Source organism: Lolium perenne, chromosome 4, assembly GCF_019359855.2.
Source record: "Lolium perenne isolate Kyuss_39 chromosome 4, Kyuss_2.0, whole genome shotgun sequence".
NCBI classification, from domain to species: Eukaryota; Viridiplantae; Streptophyta; class Magnoliopsida; order Poales; family Poaceae; genus Lolium; species Lolium perenne.
Window position 1 is genome coordinate 309,252,109 of NC_067247.2, and position 17,892 is coordinate 309,270,000.

The 17,892-nt window shown below is 45.4% G+C and overlaps 1 protein-coding gene, 1 long non-coding RNA gene and 1 other non-coding gene across 10 annotated transcripts; 1 reads left to right on the forward strand and 2 right to left on the reverse strand.

Annotated features, from left to right (window-relative positions):
* Positions 1 to 620: 620 nt before the first annotated feature.
* Positions 621 to 3,493, reverse strand: LOC127296079 (uncharacterized). 8 transcript variants are annotated; one of them, XR_007848251.2, is made up of 6 exons: positions 3,243 to 3,492; positions 2,731 to 3,148; positions 2,278 to 2,432; positions 1,392 to 2,193; positions 1,143 to 1,242; positions 621 to 942 (listed from the first exon to the last, which is right to left on the reverse strand). It is a non-coding gene; the product is annotated as an uncharacterized lncRNA (long non-coding RNA). The 8 variants fall into 8 exon arrangements; XR_007848248.2 differs by having other exon boundaries at positions 621 to 659; positions 780 to 942; positions 2,278 to 3,148; positions 3,243 to 3,488; XR_007848247.2 differs by having other exon boundaries at positions 1,392 to 1,537; positions 2,035 to 2,193; positions 2,278 to 3,148; positions 3,243 to 3,486.
* Positions 3,494 to 15,139: 11,646 nt separating this feature from the next.
* On the reverse strand, positions 15,140 to 17,709 carry LOC127296081 (uncharacterized). The gene is made up of 2 exons (XM_051326112.1): positions 15,970 to 17,709; positions 15,140 to 15,894 (listed from the first exon to the last, which is right to left on the reverse strand). Exon 1 carries the CDS (start codon positions 16,676 to 16,678, stop codon positions 16,016 to 16,018), a length of 663 nt encoding a protein of 220 aa, XP_051182072.1. The 5' UTR covers positions 16,679 to 17,709; the 3' UTR covers positions 15,140 to 15,894; positions 15,970 to 16,015.
* TRNAC-GCA (transfer RNA cysteine (anticodon GCA)) lies at positions 16,843 to 16,913 on the forward strand. Its single transcript has one exon. It is a non-coding gene; the product is annotated as a tRNA-Cys (tRNA).
* Positions 17,710 to 17,892: the final 183 nt, after the last annotated feature.

The following is a 17,892-nucleotide window of genomic DNA, read 5'->3' on the forward strand; positions in this document are numbered from 1 at the left end:
TGATGATTAGAATACTTGGATGTATATCCAATGTTTAACTCAAGGTTTATCATTGATCCTCTAATAAGTAACATAGAACTCTCACTTCTCTAGGTTTGATGTATATTAGTATGTAGTAGAGAGGAATATATATTTCTAGAGTTGATCTCCTTGTCATGAATCCAAGAGTGAAGTAAAATGAATACCATGAGGTTCATGGTAGGATCAAGGATTAGTTTAAGACATGGAAAAGATAAGTTAGGAATAGTTACTCCAATTATTGTTACTTGATTTCCAATTAAATGGATGTTCATATGTTGTGGCAAGGATTACCATATTATAATCTTTTATAAGATCAAGCAATTGATCATTGAGTAAAGTGTTGTTGTGTTGATTATTAGTTCCATTTGATCTAACCCCTTAGATCAAATCATCTCTACCCAAAACAAGGTTTTATCAAAGTCACATTGAGGTTTATAGCGCTTGACTTGATGAGCTACTTCAATTCCACCAAGATCAAGTGAAACTTCAGTTACTGTGACTGTTTTACTTTAAAGCGCGAAAATTCCCCAGATTTTCTATGCATGAATGCAATGCACACATCTGTTTTCTCTATTTTTGTAACCCCGATACCTGGGATATTACAATAGATCTTCTTGTTAACCACAATATGCACGAACCTGCAATACATGACATATTTTGTGAGCAAACCATTATTCCCTGCTAATGTTCTTTCTACATCGGGAATTTACAGTCCCCAGAATCCAAAGAATTTTGGATCTGGGGAGAAGAATCATTACAATGGACAAAACTCCAAATAAGAAGTAAACAGAAAGGATGGTTGAGCGTCCAATCTTATTCTTCAAGATGCACAATTTCCCACTTTGCTATATTCGGAATTTTCCTGAGAATTCCTCATGAAGATTTTAACTCGCAAACAACGCCTCATTGACTCGTCCAAACCTGGTATGTACAGAAATAGTAAACTTGACATTAGTAATCTAGGTTTGAAGTCATGGTTAGAAAGTAGGCAAAATGTAAGAACTGAATGCAAGGAAATTAAAAGTAGATCAGCTCTAATGTTTGCATGATTGCAGAGAAAAGATACTACAGAAGCATTGAACAAATTAATCTAAACTTATGATTGTAGAGAAAAAGATAACCTTTTAAATCACACATTTTTCTCTATCTCAGAGTACTTCATGTGGACCTCATCCATGTCCCAGGTGTGTATCATCACCGTACTGTTTTCACATTGTAAACCTGGATGGTGAAAAATGTTTGCATCGAATCTATAATTTAATTATCAGTATGGGTTCCTATAATTTTCATTTAAACATTATTTATTACAGGAACTCACAACTGGAGTGACACATGCCACAGAAACATTTTTAAGCAGACCAACTACTAACCTCTTCAATGTATCACTTGAGCAATTAGATAACCAATTCCGCTGGTCCTTTGGCCGGATTTAGGCCTACTGGTGTATTCAGAAGTAAAAGAAAGCCGAAACTATCATCCATTCCATATATCATGCGCCAAGTGATTGGTTTGGAACCTGTTAGAAGGGTAACAAACATGATTGAGTAAGTAACACATTTGGATTCTGAAGCAAATTGAAATCTGAGACCCAATGTGTAATAGATGCATTGCTTAAAATTTTAAATCGCAAAAATAAAGTCCAAATGCCACCAGTAACTATATTTTTAATCTCCTGAATACATGCACCCAAGGAAATGATAACAGCAAACCAATAGGATGTACAATTCCCAAACAAATCCATGCCTAGATTACGAAACAGTTCCGAAATGAACATATCACGCTCATAGGTACTGTCATACTGCTATATATCTATCTATAGTATATCCACACCACTTCAAAATTTGAAGTAATAATTGATCTCCTTATAGCCCTAAAGACCAAAACTAAAGTACCAAGGAAGAAGTTAAACATGTAGTCCCGTATCATCTATGTGAAATCTTATAGTACAATTTAAAATAAGGAAGCAGTCAAAGCTCTAGCTTCCCATGATGAGCATACTTTCATAAAACTTACAGTTGAAGAAATAGGCAGGTAGCACAGTGAAATTCCCATGCTGTTAAAGCGAGCAAATACCGCATGGCCAAACAATCAGTCCTGGGTAAATATCATCCAAAAATACAGAAAAAAGTAGCATGCCCAATGATGAAACTGACAGACCAGGCTCATTCGATACTACAGGGTAGGGAAATCAAACATACCTAATTAATCAAAATATCTAATAATTAATCATGAATCAACCGTACGTGTAGTACTCACCTTCTCTTCGGTGGCATTCAGTGATATATATATATTCCTAAGAATTCTTTTGTCTTAGACAATTGGGTGGAAACCTTGGAGAACTCTGCAACACGGAATATCAACAATGCCACCTCGCCCCCTGTTGATGATGGAGAGGTGAACCCCAGACTACCCTGATGCAACTGCCAGAGTATTAGTAGCAAGACTTTCTATCCAAGTCTGAAATCACCAAGCTAAGTTTCCAGATGCTAGAAACACTAAAAGGTGCAGACACGAAGGAAACAAAGCTCAGCAGATCAATGTAGCATAGCAGATATCACGTAGAGCAAGAACACACAGCCAGGCCATTTGCAAGGTCGCCAGTCAACCATGGCATCCTCTCTCCGATCTGGAGTCCGTGACCTTCGTCCTCATGTCAGAGTCAACGCCCGTCACAGGGAGCAACAGCGAGCTTGAGACATGGCCTCATACCCTCCTGATGCCCTGCACGGAGGGTGGAGCCACGACAGTTGTAGTGGTGGAAGAACCGATGCCGTTAGAGGCGACCATGGCGCGGCAAGGACTGGCTTCCATCGGAGAGAGAGTAGCGAGGGGAGGGAGGCCTGAGCGCTGCCCGTTGAGGTCATCATCCAGGCCACTCACGGACAGCCAAGAATGTTCCTCTTGTGTTGCCGCCGAGAATCGATCTCGAGCACAACGGGAAGATACGGCGACGGGAGGAAACCCGAGATTCACCACGTTTGCCGCTCCAGTCCAACTGCTATGCGGCTGGGCTTCCACTTCCTCCACAATCCTCCGCGCTCAGATCCGGAGTAGATGGCCGAGCAGACGGCGGAGGTGCTGGCCGTCGCGCAGTGGATCCCGGTGAGGTCCTCATCCCGCAAGCCACCTGCCACAGAGGAAGTCATGTTGAGGGCCTACTCATGACCAGCGATCCAGCCGGTGACAGAGGCCACCGGGACAACCCAAGGTTGAGGGCTTGCCTGCTTGGCCCTTCTGGTATCGCTGGGATGGTTGACCGGGCTGTCGAGGTGCCATAGCTCTTGCTGCAGGGAGCCCGGGCGCTGGACGGAGAGGGAAAGGAGTGACGGGGAACGTGTCTGGGCCTGCGAGGGACGCGCGGCTCGATCCCGGAACTCCTGGTCAGTTCTGTCGCCGCTTTGACCAAAAATAAAAACAAATACAGAAGCTTACCGGACGACCGGATTTCACGGGTACACAGCAGGAAAGAATGTAAACTAAGAGCATCTCCACTCGTCTCCCCGACGAGGCCCCCGAACGACGTTTTTTCCATCCGGACGGCGTAATTTGGCTCAGTCGCGCTCCCGGTTCCTCGTTTTCGTCCGGATTTGGGCCTAAATTCATCCGGCGATCCCACGCCATCCCCGGCCCCCCGGGGAGCTTTCGGGGACACCGGACGAAACAAAAGCGCGCGTGGCTCCAAATTGTCGGCGACAATGGCCTAGGTTTGTACGGCAATACCCTCGTCTTCCCGATCTACGGCAATACCCTCGTCGAATGAAAGCTTTGAACTCTCAAGTGGTGCAACATAGACAGATTATATATATTTCGAATATAATTCGAATAAACATAAAAATTACATATAAAAACTTTAAAACAAACTTAAACTACTTCTTCTTCCTACATGGCCCCGCCTCATCGTCGTGGCGGCGACGCTTCCGGCTCGTCACCTCCTCGTCGGAGGAAGTTGAGTCCTCCTCCTCGTCAGCGTCCTCAGCCTCTTCGTCCTCCTCCTCCTGCTGCTCCTCCTCCTCTTCCTCGGCCTCTTCCTCGGCCTGCTCATCGGCCTCTTCGTCCTCCTCCTCGTCGTCATCCCATGCGTCCTCCTCCTCGTCGTCATCCCATTCGTCCTCGCTGGCCGGCGGGGGGGAATCGTCGCTGCTGGACGATGCAGCTTTATCCCACCAATGGCGCCATCCAGGCGGCTTCCTCATTGTCGGTGTCCGATGGCCAAGAGAGATCGCTCATGGTTGACGGAGGATGGTGAGGAGAGAACAGATGAATGGCGTCGGCCGTCGGAAACCGTATATGTAGGTCTCTCGACGAAGAGAGCGGCGGTTGCTCTTCCGCGGAGTTCGTGCTCCATTACGGAGGTTCTCGCATCGAGGCCACTTCGACCGTTCCCGACGAGTCGTTTGGGCTCTCCAGACCACTTCGCGACGGTTCAATGCGTCGAGGGCACTCCGACGATTGCCCTTCCCGGTGACTGCACCGTCGCTATGCACGCGGTGGGTGTGCGTCAGAAGGCGACCATGCTCGCGGCTGGGAAAATGGGCCTCCCCAGGCCACAAAATACATCCATCCGGCGCTAAATAACGCCGGATTTTGGCCTGGGGAGCCCCAACGGCTGGGGATGCTCTAACGGCCAAGTTTACCGGATAGATCACCGCAAACAGCCGGTAAACCGAGAATTTCACACGCAAATAAAAAGGAGAAAGGAAAACCAAAATCGACCATCTACAGGAACGTTGTGTCCGTCTACAGTAAAATCAGTTGAAGGAACAGTACCCAAATTTTTATGGTTTCAGCAAAGAGGTTTGGCTTTTATATATGTAATAATAATTTGCCTCAAGACCTTCAGCGATCTCTTCCTTTTAAAAACAATAACTAAAATTATATTTTTAAGTTTTAAAAAATCCAAAAACAAATCTAGGCATAGTCAATATGAAAAGTCACAATACGAAATTCTTTTTATTATGAGCTACACAAAAATAACAAAATCGGATAAAACTTGGAGATTTAAATGTCATACTTAGATCCACAAGCAATGTCATGTTTGTGTGAATATAAAATATTTGAAATTAATATTTTGCTCGTTCGTAGGATAAATCATTGGTTACATCTGGATTGTTTTTATAAAATGCTAGAACTACTAAATGTGATTTTTATTTCTTTTAAAAATATAGTTGCCTATGATAACATCAAAAAACAACATAGTACAGATGTAGAACTATGATCATATCTAGAATAGAACTTTAATCAATCCACAAAGACACACACAAAAGTTGACATGATACTCCATATACGGAAGAAAATAAAACTATCGCATGACCACACATACAAATTTCTCTACATACAAAAATGAGACATCTATGTATAATAAGTTCTACCAAAATAAGTAAATAAAATGTACCACCATAAAATAAACATTTGTAGTACCATAATAATTGTGAGGATACACTTTCATATGGAGCTACATGTCAATCTACGAAAAATGGGCTAGGCTAGTTTCTTCAGTCATGTCATGTTGTGACATGTTGAATACTTTCAATATACTTACAAATGCCCAATGAATTTTCTTGAATTTATGTTGTAACTTACATGAATGACTTCAAGAAATCTATGACACGAAGATTCAGGGAAGGGTTACAATAATTTCTCTTGTGCTTGGTTGCTCCTATACCCCATAAGGGCAGTTTAGCCTTGCCTACAAACTGGTATGTTTGACTCAGTAAGATGTGCTCCAAATTAACGATCGTACCGAGTAGCTCGCTAGATTCACAAGTTTGCTTGTTTAGCTTGTTAACGCTAAAGAGAAAAAAGTGTTGCTCGGCTTGGTTTGTTAGTAGAACGACCCTAGCTAAACGATTTAACCAAACGAGCGCTCATTAAGCTTACTGAGCTTCAAGCTTTCTGTCCAACCATACCCACAACTCACTCGCCTGCCAATCTCTCCCACCACATCTTCTGTGTGCGGACATTTTAGCGTATTCCCACGAGCCCTGCGCTTACTAGTCCTCCCGCACCATGGCCCCCTGCACCTAGTTGTGCTTTTTCTACTAGGGCCATGGACTACTACTTGTATTGTAGTTCAATTTCTATTTTATTTTTTTGGCTTTGAGAGTCCAACATCCATTTGAATTTTGTTACACATTAACTATTATTATTATTACTCATGTGATCCATATACATAAAAATAAGAAAATGCTATGTCCAAGTTGACATCACCTTGCTAATCACTTTGCTCAATGTTACGTAATTATTTCCCATTCTCGAGTCCTAGCTATGGCTTCTAGCATCTTGTTTCATTTGTTGCATGATCTAAGATTTTTGGTGTGTCATTTGTTTCCATTTGGTTAGGTGACGAGAAAAAAAAGAATACTCAATCGGTCTTGTCTTCGAGGTTCATATAAAGAAAATACACGCGACATGTCGGCACACACCCGAACGCTCAACCAATTTATGTTACTTATTTTCTAACGATTGATTATGCTTAGAGAGCATATAAAGCAAATAATATCTACTTAAAATCCCTAGCTTAACATGTTGTCTATTTTATTACGTAACATTGAAGCAAGTTCTGGTGATAATCCAAGATTAGTTTCTAATTGATGACACTACATATATTATGAACTAACAAGCTAGGTGTCATGTAGTTTATACATCCGTGGTATGTCATTCGTAGTTTTGAATCATAAGTTAGAAATGGGTTATACTATACACATTGATTAATCTCAATTTATTAATAAATATATGAGAATTATGGTTGGTGTGTTGTCTTCTAAACATATTTTTACAACTATTGTATATCTATAATTAAGAATTGGTGATGCTCTATGCCTCTGTTGAGTTTTGAGAGAAGTGTATGTGCTACTAGCCACTGAGGTCAACTTGGAAACACATGCATCATATACATAGTAATTATGATCAATCGGTCAAATATCAAATGTGCTACTAGCCACTCAGGAACTAACAGAAGGAGAAACCAAAATGGAAAAATAGTTTCCATGTGAGGGGGCACATATATGATGTAGTATATCACCACTATTTATAGTAGTCTAACTTTCTCTCAAGAAAATGAAGTCTAACTGATAAGGGGTGGCCCGATCTTCTCAGTAAGCAACGGTGGTGATGATGATCACGGGGTGATAGCAGCGGAGGAACACGACGATGTAGTGGATGATAACTTGTATGACGCAACGAGATCTCTCGATTGGTCCCTGTCGGTAATGCAACAGCTCTCAACCCTGCAAGATATTCGCAACTCCACACACTTGCGCACGCAGCCGCCGACCACGAAGCGGTAAGTTCCAACCGTCTAATTCCCAATGGAACAGCTAATCACAAAAGACTTTATAGGATCTACACAATATCAAGCAATATGGTGTAGGGAATTCAATAGTTTTGCAGAGCAAACAACTAAGAACTAGGGTTTATCTTAAACGTGGTCTAAAACAGCTAGGGGCCGTCCTGGGCACTTATATAGGCGTCCGGGACGACCTCTGGTCGAAAAACTACGAGAATAACCGACCCAGAATAGATCTGGTCGAGACAGACTCGGACACGGCCGGTCTGGAGACCGGTCAACCGGGCCTGGGACCAGGCTGGCCGGTTCAAACCGGGACAGGGACCGGGTTCCAACCGGGCTCGGGAATTGTGTTACAGTAACCCCGCTGATTGGCATAAGCGTGGCGCCCGGTTGGCGCCGGGGTGGATCCGGCCTGCCGCCCGGTCGTACCGGGCCAAGGACCGGGCGCGCCGGCGTGGCGGCCGGTCTGACCGGGTGCTGGGCCGGCCTGGACTTCGTCTTCTCCTCTCGCGCATGCCTCCCGCTCCTCCCTCGCGCGTCCATGAGATGTCTTCACGTCCAGCTCCTTGCCCAGCTCCACGTCCACCTTCACGTCCAGCTGCTCTTCTCCTCCTCATGCGATGCTTGTCTCCTCCTCATACCTGATGATACATAAGCAATGGGACTTAGGTATTATAAAATTCTGATCAATCAAAGTATCGTTTAGGAACAAGTTCACATGTTGTTTAAGTAGCTTCGCACGAGCCCTTGTAATTGGTCCAATCCGAACTTCATTGGACTTGAGCTTCACAGCAGGTTCATCTTCATTTGGCAATGGCGGAGGTGGTAGTGAGGTAGGGATGTCCTCATCATCTCTGCCCCCTTCAAAAGGCATCGACCTCGACGCTCCAAGGTCTTCTGCGTCATATGGTGTCAAATCAGCAACATTGAAAGAATTACTGACACCAAACTCATCAAGTGAAAGATCTATCGAGTATGCATTATCATTGATCTTGGCAAGCACTTTGTAAGGACCAGCACCACGAGGAAGCAACTTGGACTTCCGTAGCTTCGGGAACCTATCCTTGCGAAAATGTACCCAGACCATATCACCAGGCTTGAACAACATCTCTTTGCGCTTCTTGTTCATCCTTGCAGCATTGCTCTTGCCTTTCTTCTTTATCAACTCTTTAGTCTTCACATGGATCTTTCGCACAAAATCTGCCCTCTTGGATGCCTCCATATTAACTCGCTCATGTATGGGCAAAGGCAACAAGTCAAGTGGAGTAATGGGTTTGAAGCCATACACCACCTCAAAAGGACACAGCTCCGTGGTAGAATGTACCGCCCTGTTGTAAGCAAACTCCACATGCGGCAAACACTCTTCCCACTCCTTCAGGTTTTTCTTGATCATGGATCTCAACAGTTGTGACAATGTTCTATTCACCACTTCAGTTTGTCCATCAGTTTGGGGATGACAAGTAGTACTGAAGAGTAGCTTCGTTCCCAGCTTCCTCCACATCGTCTTCCAGAAGTAGCTCATAAATTTCACGTCACGATCAGAAACAATAGTCTTTGGGACTCCATGTAGTCGCACAACCTCCCTGAAAAACAAGTTAGCAATATGCGACGCATCGTCGCTTTTGTGGCAGGCAATAAAGTGTGACATCTTAGAAAATTTGTCCACTACCACAAATATAGAATCATGGCCTCTCTTAGTACGCGGCAAACCCAACAAAAAATCCATACTAATATCCTCCCAAGGTGTAGTAGGTGCCGGTAAAGGAGTATACAAACCGTGAGGCTTCAGCTTGGACTTGGACTTGTTGCAAGTAATGCACCTCTTCACATACCTGTCCACATCCCGCCTCATCTTTGGCCAATAAAAGTGGTCAGCTAGCATGAGTAGCGTCTTCTCACGCCCAAAGTGACCCATCAAACCTCCAGCATGTGATTACTGCACTAAGAGCAAACGCACAGACGATTCTGGAACACATAGTTTGTTAGCTCTAAACAAGAACCCATCATGTATGTGATATTTTTCCCATGCTTTACCAAGAGCACATAAGCGATATGGTTCAGCAAAATCATGATCAGTAGCATACAAATCACATAGTACTTCTAATCCAGGAATTTTAACATCAAGGTGAATTAATAACATATTCTTCCTAGATAGAGCATCAGCAACAATATTATCTTTTCCCTTCTTATACTTAATAATGTATGGAAAAGACTCAATGAACTCAGCCCACTTAGCAAGACGCTTATGCAAAGTAGATTGGGCTTTCAGATATTTCAAAGCTTCATGATCAGAATGTATGATAAATTCTTTTGGCCACAAATAATGTTGCCAAACCTTAAGAACTCTAATTAAAGCATACAATTCTTTATCATATATAGGATAGTTCAACTTAGCACCAGAAAGTTTTTCAGAAAAATATGCAATTAGGCGACCCTCTTGCATCAACACACCACCAATTCCAATACCACTAGCATCACATTCAATCTCAAATTGCTTATTGAACTCAGGAAGTGCAAGCAACGGTGCAGAAGTTAACAATCTCTTAAGTTCATCAAAAGCATGATCTTGGGATGCGCCCCACTCAAATATAACACCCTTTTTAGTCAAGTCATTCAAAGGTGCAACAATAGTACTAAAGTTGGGCACAAATCTTCTATAAAACCCAGCTAGACCATGAAAACTTCTTACTTGACTCACATTCATGGGAGTAGGCCAATTTTGAATAGCTTCAATTTTAGACACATCTACTTCTACTCCATGCTTAGAGACAACATAACCCAGAAATATGACCTTATCTTTGCAAAATGTGCACTTCTCAAGATTACCATAGAGTATATTATCACGCAACACTTGCAAAACATGTCGAATATGTATAGTATGATCAGATTCATTGCGGCTGTAAATTAATATATCATCAAAATACACAACCACAAATTTGCCAATAAATTCACGCAAAACATGGTTCATCAGTCTCATGAAAGTACTAGGTGCATTAGTCAAACCAAAAGGCATTACTAACCACTCATATAAACCAAATTTTGTTTTAAAGGCTGTTTTCCACTCATCCCCTTCTTTCATCCTAATTTGATGATAACTACTACGCAAATCAATTTTATAGAACACAACAGCACCACTCAATCCATCTAGCATATCCTCTAAACGGGGAATAGGATGACGATATCGAATAGTAATGTTGTTTATAGCCCTACAATCTACGCACATACGTCATGTACCATCTTTCTTAGGAACAAGAATAACAGGAACAACACAAGGACTAAGGCTTATGCGGATATAACCTTTGTCGAGTAGCGCTTGTACTTGCTTCTGTATTTCCTTCGTCTCTTCGGGATTTGTTCTATATGGTGCCCGATTGGGTAGCGAAGCGCCGGGAATCAAGTCAATTTGATGCTCAATACCTCGCAATGGTGGAAGTCCTGCGGGTACCTCATCCGGAAACACGTCGCCAAATTCCTGCAAAACATTAGAAATACCAAGAGGAAGAGGGGTCATGTCGTTAGAAACCAAAACCGTACCCCTGTACAAGAGCACAAGAGGCATGGCTGTAGGGTCCTTGCTAAATTCTCTCATGTCTTCTTTGGTGGCTAATGAGACCAAGGAATTCACGCTCTCACTTTCGTTATATCACTCACAACATTACAATTCTCTCGCCTATCTAAAGAAGCATCCTCCAAGTTTACTTCAACTTTCTGACGAGACTCATTGACAATTTGTTGTGGTGTCATAGGCTGTAAGTTGATTTTCTTGCCCTTGAACTCCAAGTGATATGTATTGGCACGGCCATTGTGTTGCACAGAACGATCATAGAGCCAAGGCCGTCCCAATAATAAGTGACACACCGTCATAGGAACCACATCAAAGTCAATGCAATCCTTATACGGTCCATTAGCAAACTCAACACGCACCATGTGGTTTACCTTCATCTCTCCATTGTCTCTCAACCACTGAATATAGTATGGATGCGGGTGCGGTAGATACTTCAACTTCAGCTTGGTACACAACTCCTTGCTTGCTAAATTGCGGGAACTCCCGCCATCAATAATGACCTTGCAAGGCTTGTCAGGACCAACTAAAGCCTTTGTTTGGAACAAATTGCAGCGCTGAGTAGATGCACTAGGCAATACATTAAGAGCACGCTGCGACACAACAATGGTGCGAGCATCAGACGGATATGCATCTTCACCATCAGTGTCACTACATCATCTTCTGGAGCATTAGGATCAACATCATCTCCAGTCTCATACTGATTTTCCTCATTGATAATCATGACTTTGCGGTTAGGACAATCTCTCTTGAAGTGACCTTTGCCACCACATGTATGACAAGCCATATCACGGTTACACGCAGTAGACACATTAGAACCACTCGTACTTGCAGCAGATTCGGACTTCTTTGTGTTAGACACATTGGAGACCGGCTACTAGGCGGAGTAGAGTACGGGGCGGAGCGCGATGATGGCGCCGGCGCCATAGTAGGGCGCGCGTGAGGCGTGTAGCGCCCTGCTCCTGAAGCTCGTCCTTTAATCTTTGCTTCGTCAGCCAACTGTGATTCAACTTCTCGTGCATGATGTAACAATTGATTCATGTTGGTGTAACTGTAGTGACGAACAATGCCTTTGATATCATACTTCAAGCCGTTCAGAAAATGTTGCATTGCCATCTCAAGAGACTCACGGACACGGTCACGCTGCATAAGCATCTCCATCTCCATGTAGTATTCATCCACAGTCTTCACACCTTGTCTCAATAGAGTCAACTTATCGTATATATTCCGCAAGTAATTTGTAGGCACAAAGCGAGAAGTCATTGCTTCCTTCATGGCACGCCATGTGCGTATAGGTTGCTCACCATCCTCAACATGGTTACGAACAAAAGCATCCCACCAACGCAATGCATAGCCATCAAATTCAGAAGAAGCAAGCTTGATCTTTCTATCTTCAGTGTAGTTCGGATGTAAGTTCCATAAATTCTCAATCTTGAGCTCCCAAGTGAGGTATTCTTCAACATAAGCTCCTCCTTCAAACTTGGGTATGGAAAACTTAGGCTTAGCCAAACCATCTTCCTCATCATGTCCACGACCATGGCGGTCAAGCGGAGCCCATCCTCGAGGACGATTACCACGTGGCGCACCACGAGCATTGTGTGCGTCATCTGGAAGCTCAGGATCTTCGTCTTCGTCTTGTTGTTGTTGTGCGGTCAAATTCTCAATAGCTAAGCGCATATCGGCAATATTGCATTGTATATCCGTCACTTGATCAGCCAATGTGGTGACGGTCGCATTAGTAGCATCCAACTTTTGGTTGATCTCTTCAACCTTCCCATTAAGCACATCGTCCTGAGCGCGGCATTCACGTCGCATCTCATTACGAAGAGCCTCAAACTCCCTCCATGTGATGAGGTCTGCAGCACTCTTGTTTTCCTGGTTAACAATTTTATGATCACTAGCAGACATGATTAGTAAGTTAGTGCACTAAATCAAAATATATATGGTGGTACTCTCACAACTCACTCAAAACTGATAAGAAAAGGAGATCTTACCGTTCCAAAGTAAATTAGTGTTGCTTACCACTTGTAGAAACAACTAGTGCACGGATGTAGCGAAGAGAATATCAAGGGTATAAGAACAAATCACACGACAAAGCAGGGTATATGTGGGGCTGTAGGTAGGCTACCTATTTGCACCAATAACAAGCTCTAGCGATGACCGTAGACAACCAAAGATACTCACACAAGGCGATATGATGGGGCAATGCAACTATATGGAGGAAAGGTTGCAATGCACTAGAGAGACGCTAGCAAAGCTCAACGAAACAAGCACAAGATTGCTCAACTAGGGGTGCAGTAAAGTAAACTTAGGCCTTCACTTGATTCTTCTAGCAGTTCACTTTGTCGTTTTGTATTTTCTTTTGTAACGCAGCTATGTAGCTCTTTTTTGCTTCTTTTCAATTTTTTATTTTATTTTATTTTATGACACACTCCTTGATAACACGGCCAACAAGATATGCAAAGCACCAAAACCCTAATGAGCATCCTGTCGAGCGGTAAAACTAGTCTCTTCTGGGGAAGTTCCTAGTCACGTATATCGATAGGCTTTGGGCCTGTGGCTATGGTTGGGAAAAGCACACTGTACGCTATGTGGACTCGGAGTAACAATAACTATAACTAGATGATAGTAGAGACTCAAACCCTAACAATACTAGATGCAAGAAAAAGATACGCAAAAACAACTACGAAAAGCAACTAAAACTTGAAATTAGTGCAATCTAAGGCTATGACAAACCCTAACCCTAATTTTTTTGGCTTTTTATGGATAGGAAAACACTCACAACTCAACTACGGGGTGGATTGTGGATGGCTTACCGAGGAAAACTGGAAATCTGATACCAAGATGATAAGGGGTGGCCCGATCTTCTCAGTAAGCAACGGTGGTGATGATGATCACGGGGTGATAGCAGCGGCAGAACACGATGATGTAGTGGATGATAACTTGTATGACGCAACGAGATCTCTCGATTGGTCCCTGTCGCAGGAAACAGCTCTCAACCCTGCAAGATATTCGCAACTCCACACACTTGCGCACGTAGCCGCCGACCACGAAGCGGTAAGTTGCAACCGTCTAATTCCTAATGGAACAGCAGATCACACAATACTTTATCACGATCTACACAATATCAAGCAATATGGTGTAGGGAATCCAATAGTTTTGCAGAGCAAACAACTAAGAACTAGGGTTTATCTTAAACGTGGTCTAAAACAGCTAGGGGCGTCCTGGGCACTTATATAGGCGTCCGGGATGACCTCTGGTCGAAAAACTACGAGAATAACCGACCCAGATTAGATCTGGTCGAGACAGACTCGGACACGGACGGTCTGGAGGCCGGTCGACCGGGCCTGGGACCGGGCTGGCCGGTTCAAACCGGGCCAGAGACCGGGTTCCAACCGGGCTCGGAAATTGTGTTACAGTAACCCCGCCGGTTGGCATAAGCGTGGCACCCGGTTGGCGCCGGGGTGGATCCAGCCTGCCGCCCGGTCGGACCGGGCCAAGGACCGGGCGCGCCGGCGTGGCGGCTGGTCTGATCGGGTGCTGGGCCGGCCTGGACTTCGTCTTCTCCTCTCACGCAAGCCTCCCGCTCCTCCCTCGCGCGTCCATGAGATGTCTTCACGTCCAGCTCCTTGTCCAGCTCCATGTCCACCTTCACGTCCAGCTGCTCTTCTCCTCCTCGTGCGATGCTTGTCTCCTCCTCATACCTGATGATACATAAGTAATGGGACTTAGGTAGTATAAAATTCTGATCAATCAAAGTATCGTTTAGGAACAAGTTCACCTGTTGTTTAAGTAGCTTCGCACGAGCCATGTAATTGGTCCAATCCGAACTTCATTGGACTTGAGCTTCACAGCAGGTCCATCTTCATTTGGCAATGACGGAGGTGGTAGTGAGGTAGGGATGTCCTCATCACTAACTTAAAACTATCCCAATAAAAAATTAATTCAACATTGATTTTCGATGAAATTCAACTCGGGTATTATTTCTATAAAAGTGAAACTTTATTCTGACATAATCTAGTCGCAACATGCAAAACATCTACTGTTTAGGGCATCTCCAACGGGGCGACCCAAACGGACACGCTGGGCCGTCCGTTTTGGGCCGTTTGGGTAGCCGAGCGGACGCGTGGACGGAGCCCCGCGTCCGCGCGTCCGTTTGGGTCGCGCGGTGCGCCCAACGCAGCGGCCACCCATTTGGCCATTTGGCATTTTTCTTTGGGAAATAGGCCATCTGGCCACACATACTTATAAATAATGTCTAACAAATATAGAATAATATCTAACAATTATAGAATAATATCAAATAGCATACAAATAAAATGTTGCATGATGAAGAAATGAAATGTGCCATAGTTTGAACAAATATAAAAATTACAAATTGAGATTGTCAACTCAATTTGGGCGCTCTAGGATCTCCTTCTGCTTCTTCTCGAACCAAGCTCTCTTCGCCTCGCTCATGGTGGTCAGGTTGGCGTTCATGATCAGGTTGTCCTCGGCTTGCCGTTTGAGCTCAACTTCCTTCACCTTCAACTCCACCTCTTTGGCGCCATTGCTGTGAGCTCAATTTCTCTCTCTTTGAGCTCAATTTCTCTAGCTTTGGTCTTGGCCTTGACCTCTTCAATCTCAAGCTTCTTCTTTTGGACATCGAAGTAGTTCTTCTTGTCCTCATCTTTCTCCCGGCGCCTCCTCTCATCCCTCTTGTCCGTGGACACCTCTCTGTCTGCATGCATCTCCTTCAAAGTGCCGAACAATAGCATGGACGAAGCATCACGCTTCATGTCGGCTTTGGTTGCCTTGTGGCCGCGTGGACGACTTGCACGAGAAGGGAGCTACCGCAAGGCTGCCCACCATCAAGGTCAATGGCTGTGGGATCTTTGGCGGTCTTGTTGCCAGTCAAGGTCGTCATGTACCCGTCGTACCCCTCCTGGAACTTAGGGGTGCCTTGGAGTTCCTTCCAACAATGAGGGAAGGCAAAAGTCTTTTCTTTATTGTTGCTTTTGTACCATTCCAAAGCTTGCCACACCTAGAGCAAAGCAAGAAAGCAACGGTAAACATATGTGCAAACATTGGATGAATAAGTTGAGGTTAAGAATCATACCAAATCCTTCACACCCATGCCACTAACAGGGATCCGCCTCACGTGATCATACGCCGCCTGAAACTTGTTGCATTCCGTTTGAATTGCTCCCCACCTCTTTTGGATCCAGCCCGTATTTGCGATGTTCATGGAAATAATCATAGATCCGGCGCCAGAATGCGGTCCCCTTCTGCTCGGCACCCGTCAATGCATCTTGCCCGATGGTCAACCATCCTTCGACGAGCACCTTGTCCTCCTTCTCCGTGTAGTTGCTGGTTCTTTTGCTTACCCGGCGAGCTCGAGCTTGTGCAGTTGCGGCTTGTGTGAGCTCCTGAGTGAACAAAGGCTCCTCCTCGATGTTAATGCTGCCGGGACAGGCAGTGGTATCCTCCTGTGTGTCAATGGGAGGTGGCTGGGGAGCCTGCTGTGTCGAAGGATATGGCATGGTCGTCGGCATTTTCTGCGGGAAAGATGGAGGGGCCTGCACGATGGACGGTGCCTGCAACGGTGGCTGTGCGCGCTCGGCCGACAAATCGTCGAGCAGGTTGCATGCACCGGCCATTGCTGCTGCTCCCAGGTGCTTGGGCCCTTTGGAGTTCGCCGGCGCACGGTTGAGGTCAATGGACGAAGGTAACGACCCCGTCATGGACTCCCCCAGCTCCGGTGACCCATCCCGTGACGGGTACGCGTACCGCCCTGACTGCGCCCCCATTTCGTGCGCGCCGGGCATGTATGCAAACGGGGCAGTCGGCGGGCCAGTTGAGCAAAAAAAGCAGGAATCTTTTTTTTAGATTGGAAAAAAAGTAAGTAGAATTATATTCAAAATAAAAGGGTTTTTCGCAAGAAAACGTGGATGAATACTTCCTCTTTTCTCGATTTTCCCTCGGATTTTTTGGCGGCATGGCCAAGCGGTAAGGCAGGAGACTGCAAATCCTTTATCCCCAGTTCAAATCTGGGTGCCGCCTCATCAATAAAATACTTAAGTTTAATAAAATACTTAGGTTTTATAGTACTGATCGAACTCGATAAATTCGTACTCTGCATAAGTTCGGGGAAGAGAGTAACTAGGCCTGCTGATACTGGGCGGACGAGGCCGAGCTCCCCCCGAGGTCGTGCCGGTGCCTGGGATGATCATGTGCTGGCCGAGCGCTGCGTGGCCGTAAAAGAGCATGGCCTGCGCCTGCTCTTGAATGACACAAGCCTTCGCATGCGTTTGGAGTTCGAGGAGCTGCTCCGCCGCCCGTTGCCTCTCCTCCGCGGCGGCGGCCTCCCTCTTCTGTTGGTCGAGCGCCCTGCGCCGCTCCCCCCCCTTCTTGGTCTCCATCGCCCTCTGCTCAGCGGTGAGCTCGGGCTTCGTCTTCTTCGCCGGTGGCCCGGGCTCGACGACCACCGGAGCGTCCAGTTGAGGATCCGCCTCCACGGGAGGAGCGGCTACGGCCGCGAGCTGTGCCTCGTCTCCGATGATGGCGGTGGTGGCTGTGGCGGCGGCAGTCGCTTCGTCGGCTATCTCTAGATTTTGGGAGTGGAGTGGAGTGTTTTTGTTTTGGGAGACAGACAGGCGGACCAGTGGCGGACAAGGGGAGGACGCGAGCGACTAGCCTTCGGCATCCGCGGCCACTCAAACTCGTCCCAGATTTGGACCGGGTTTGGATCGTCCCGGACGCCGCGGCCATCCATTTTAGGGATGGATCCGCGCGCTGGGCCGCGTTTTTGTCCGGTTCGACCCATCCGAACGCGCGGGCGCGGGATGGGTCTCCCCGTTGGAGATGCCCTTATACCATATATAAGCGAAATGTGCCATTTTATAGGGAGCGACCGTGGGTTCTCGAGAGCCCCAGAGTGTGCTATTGGGCTTCGAGAGGTTACACGTTTATCCTGGATATTTGCCGTAAAATTGTGCTACTGGGTTACACAAATCATTCCGGAGGGTCCAGCGAATGGGCT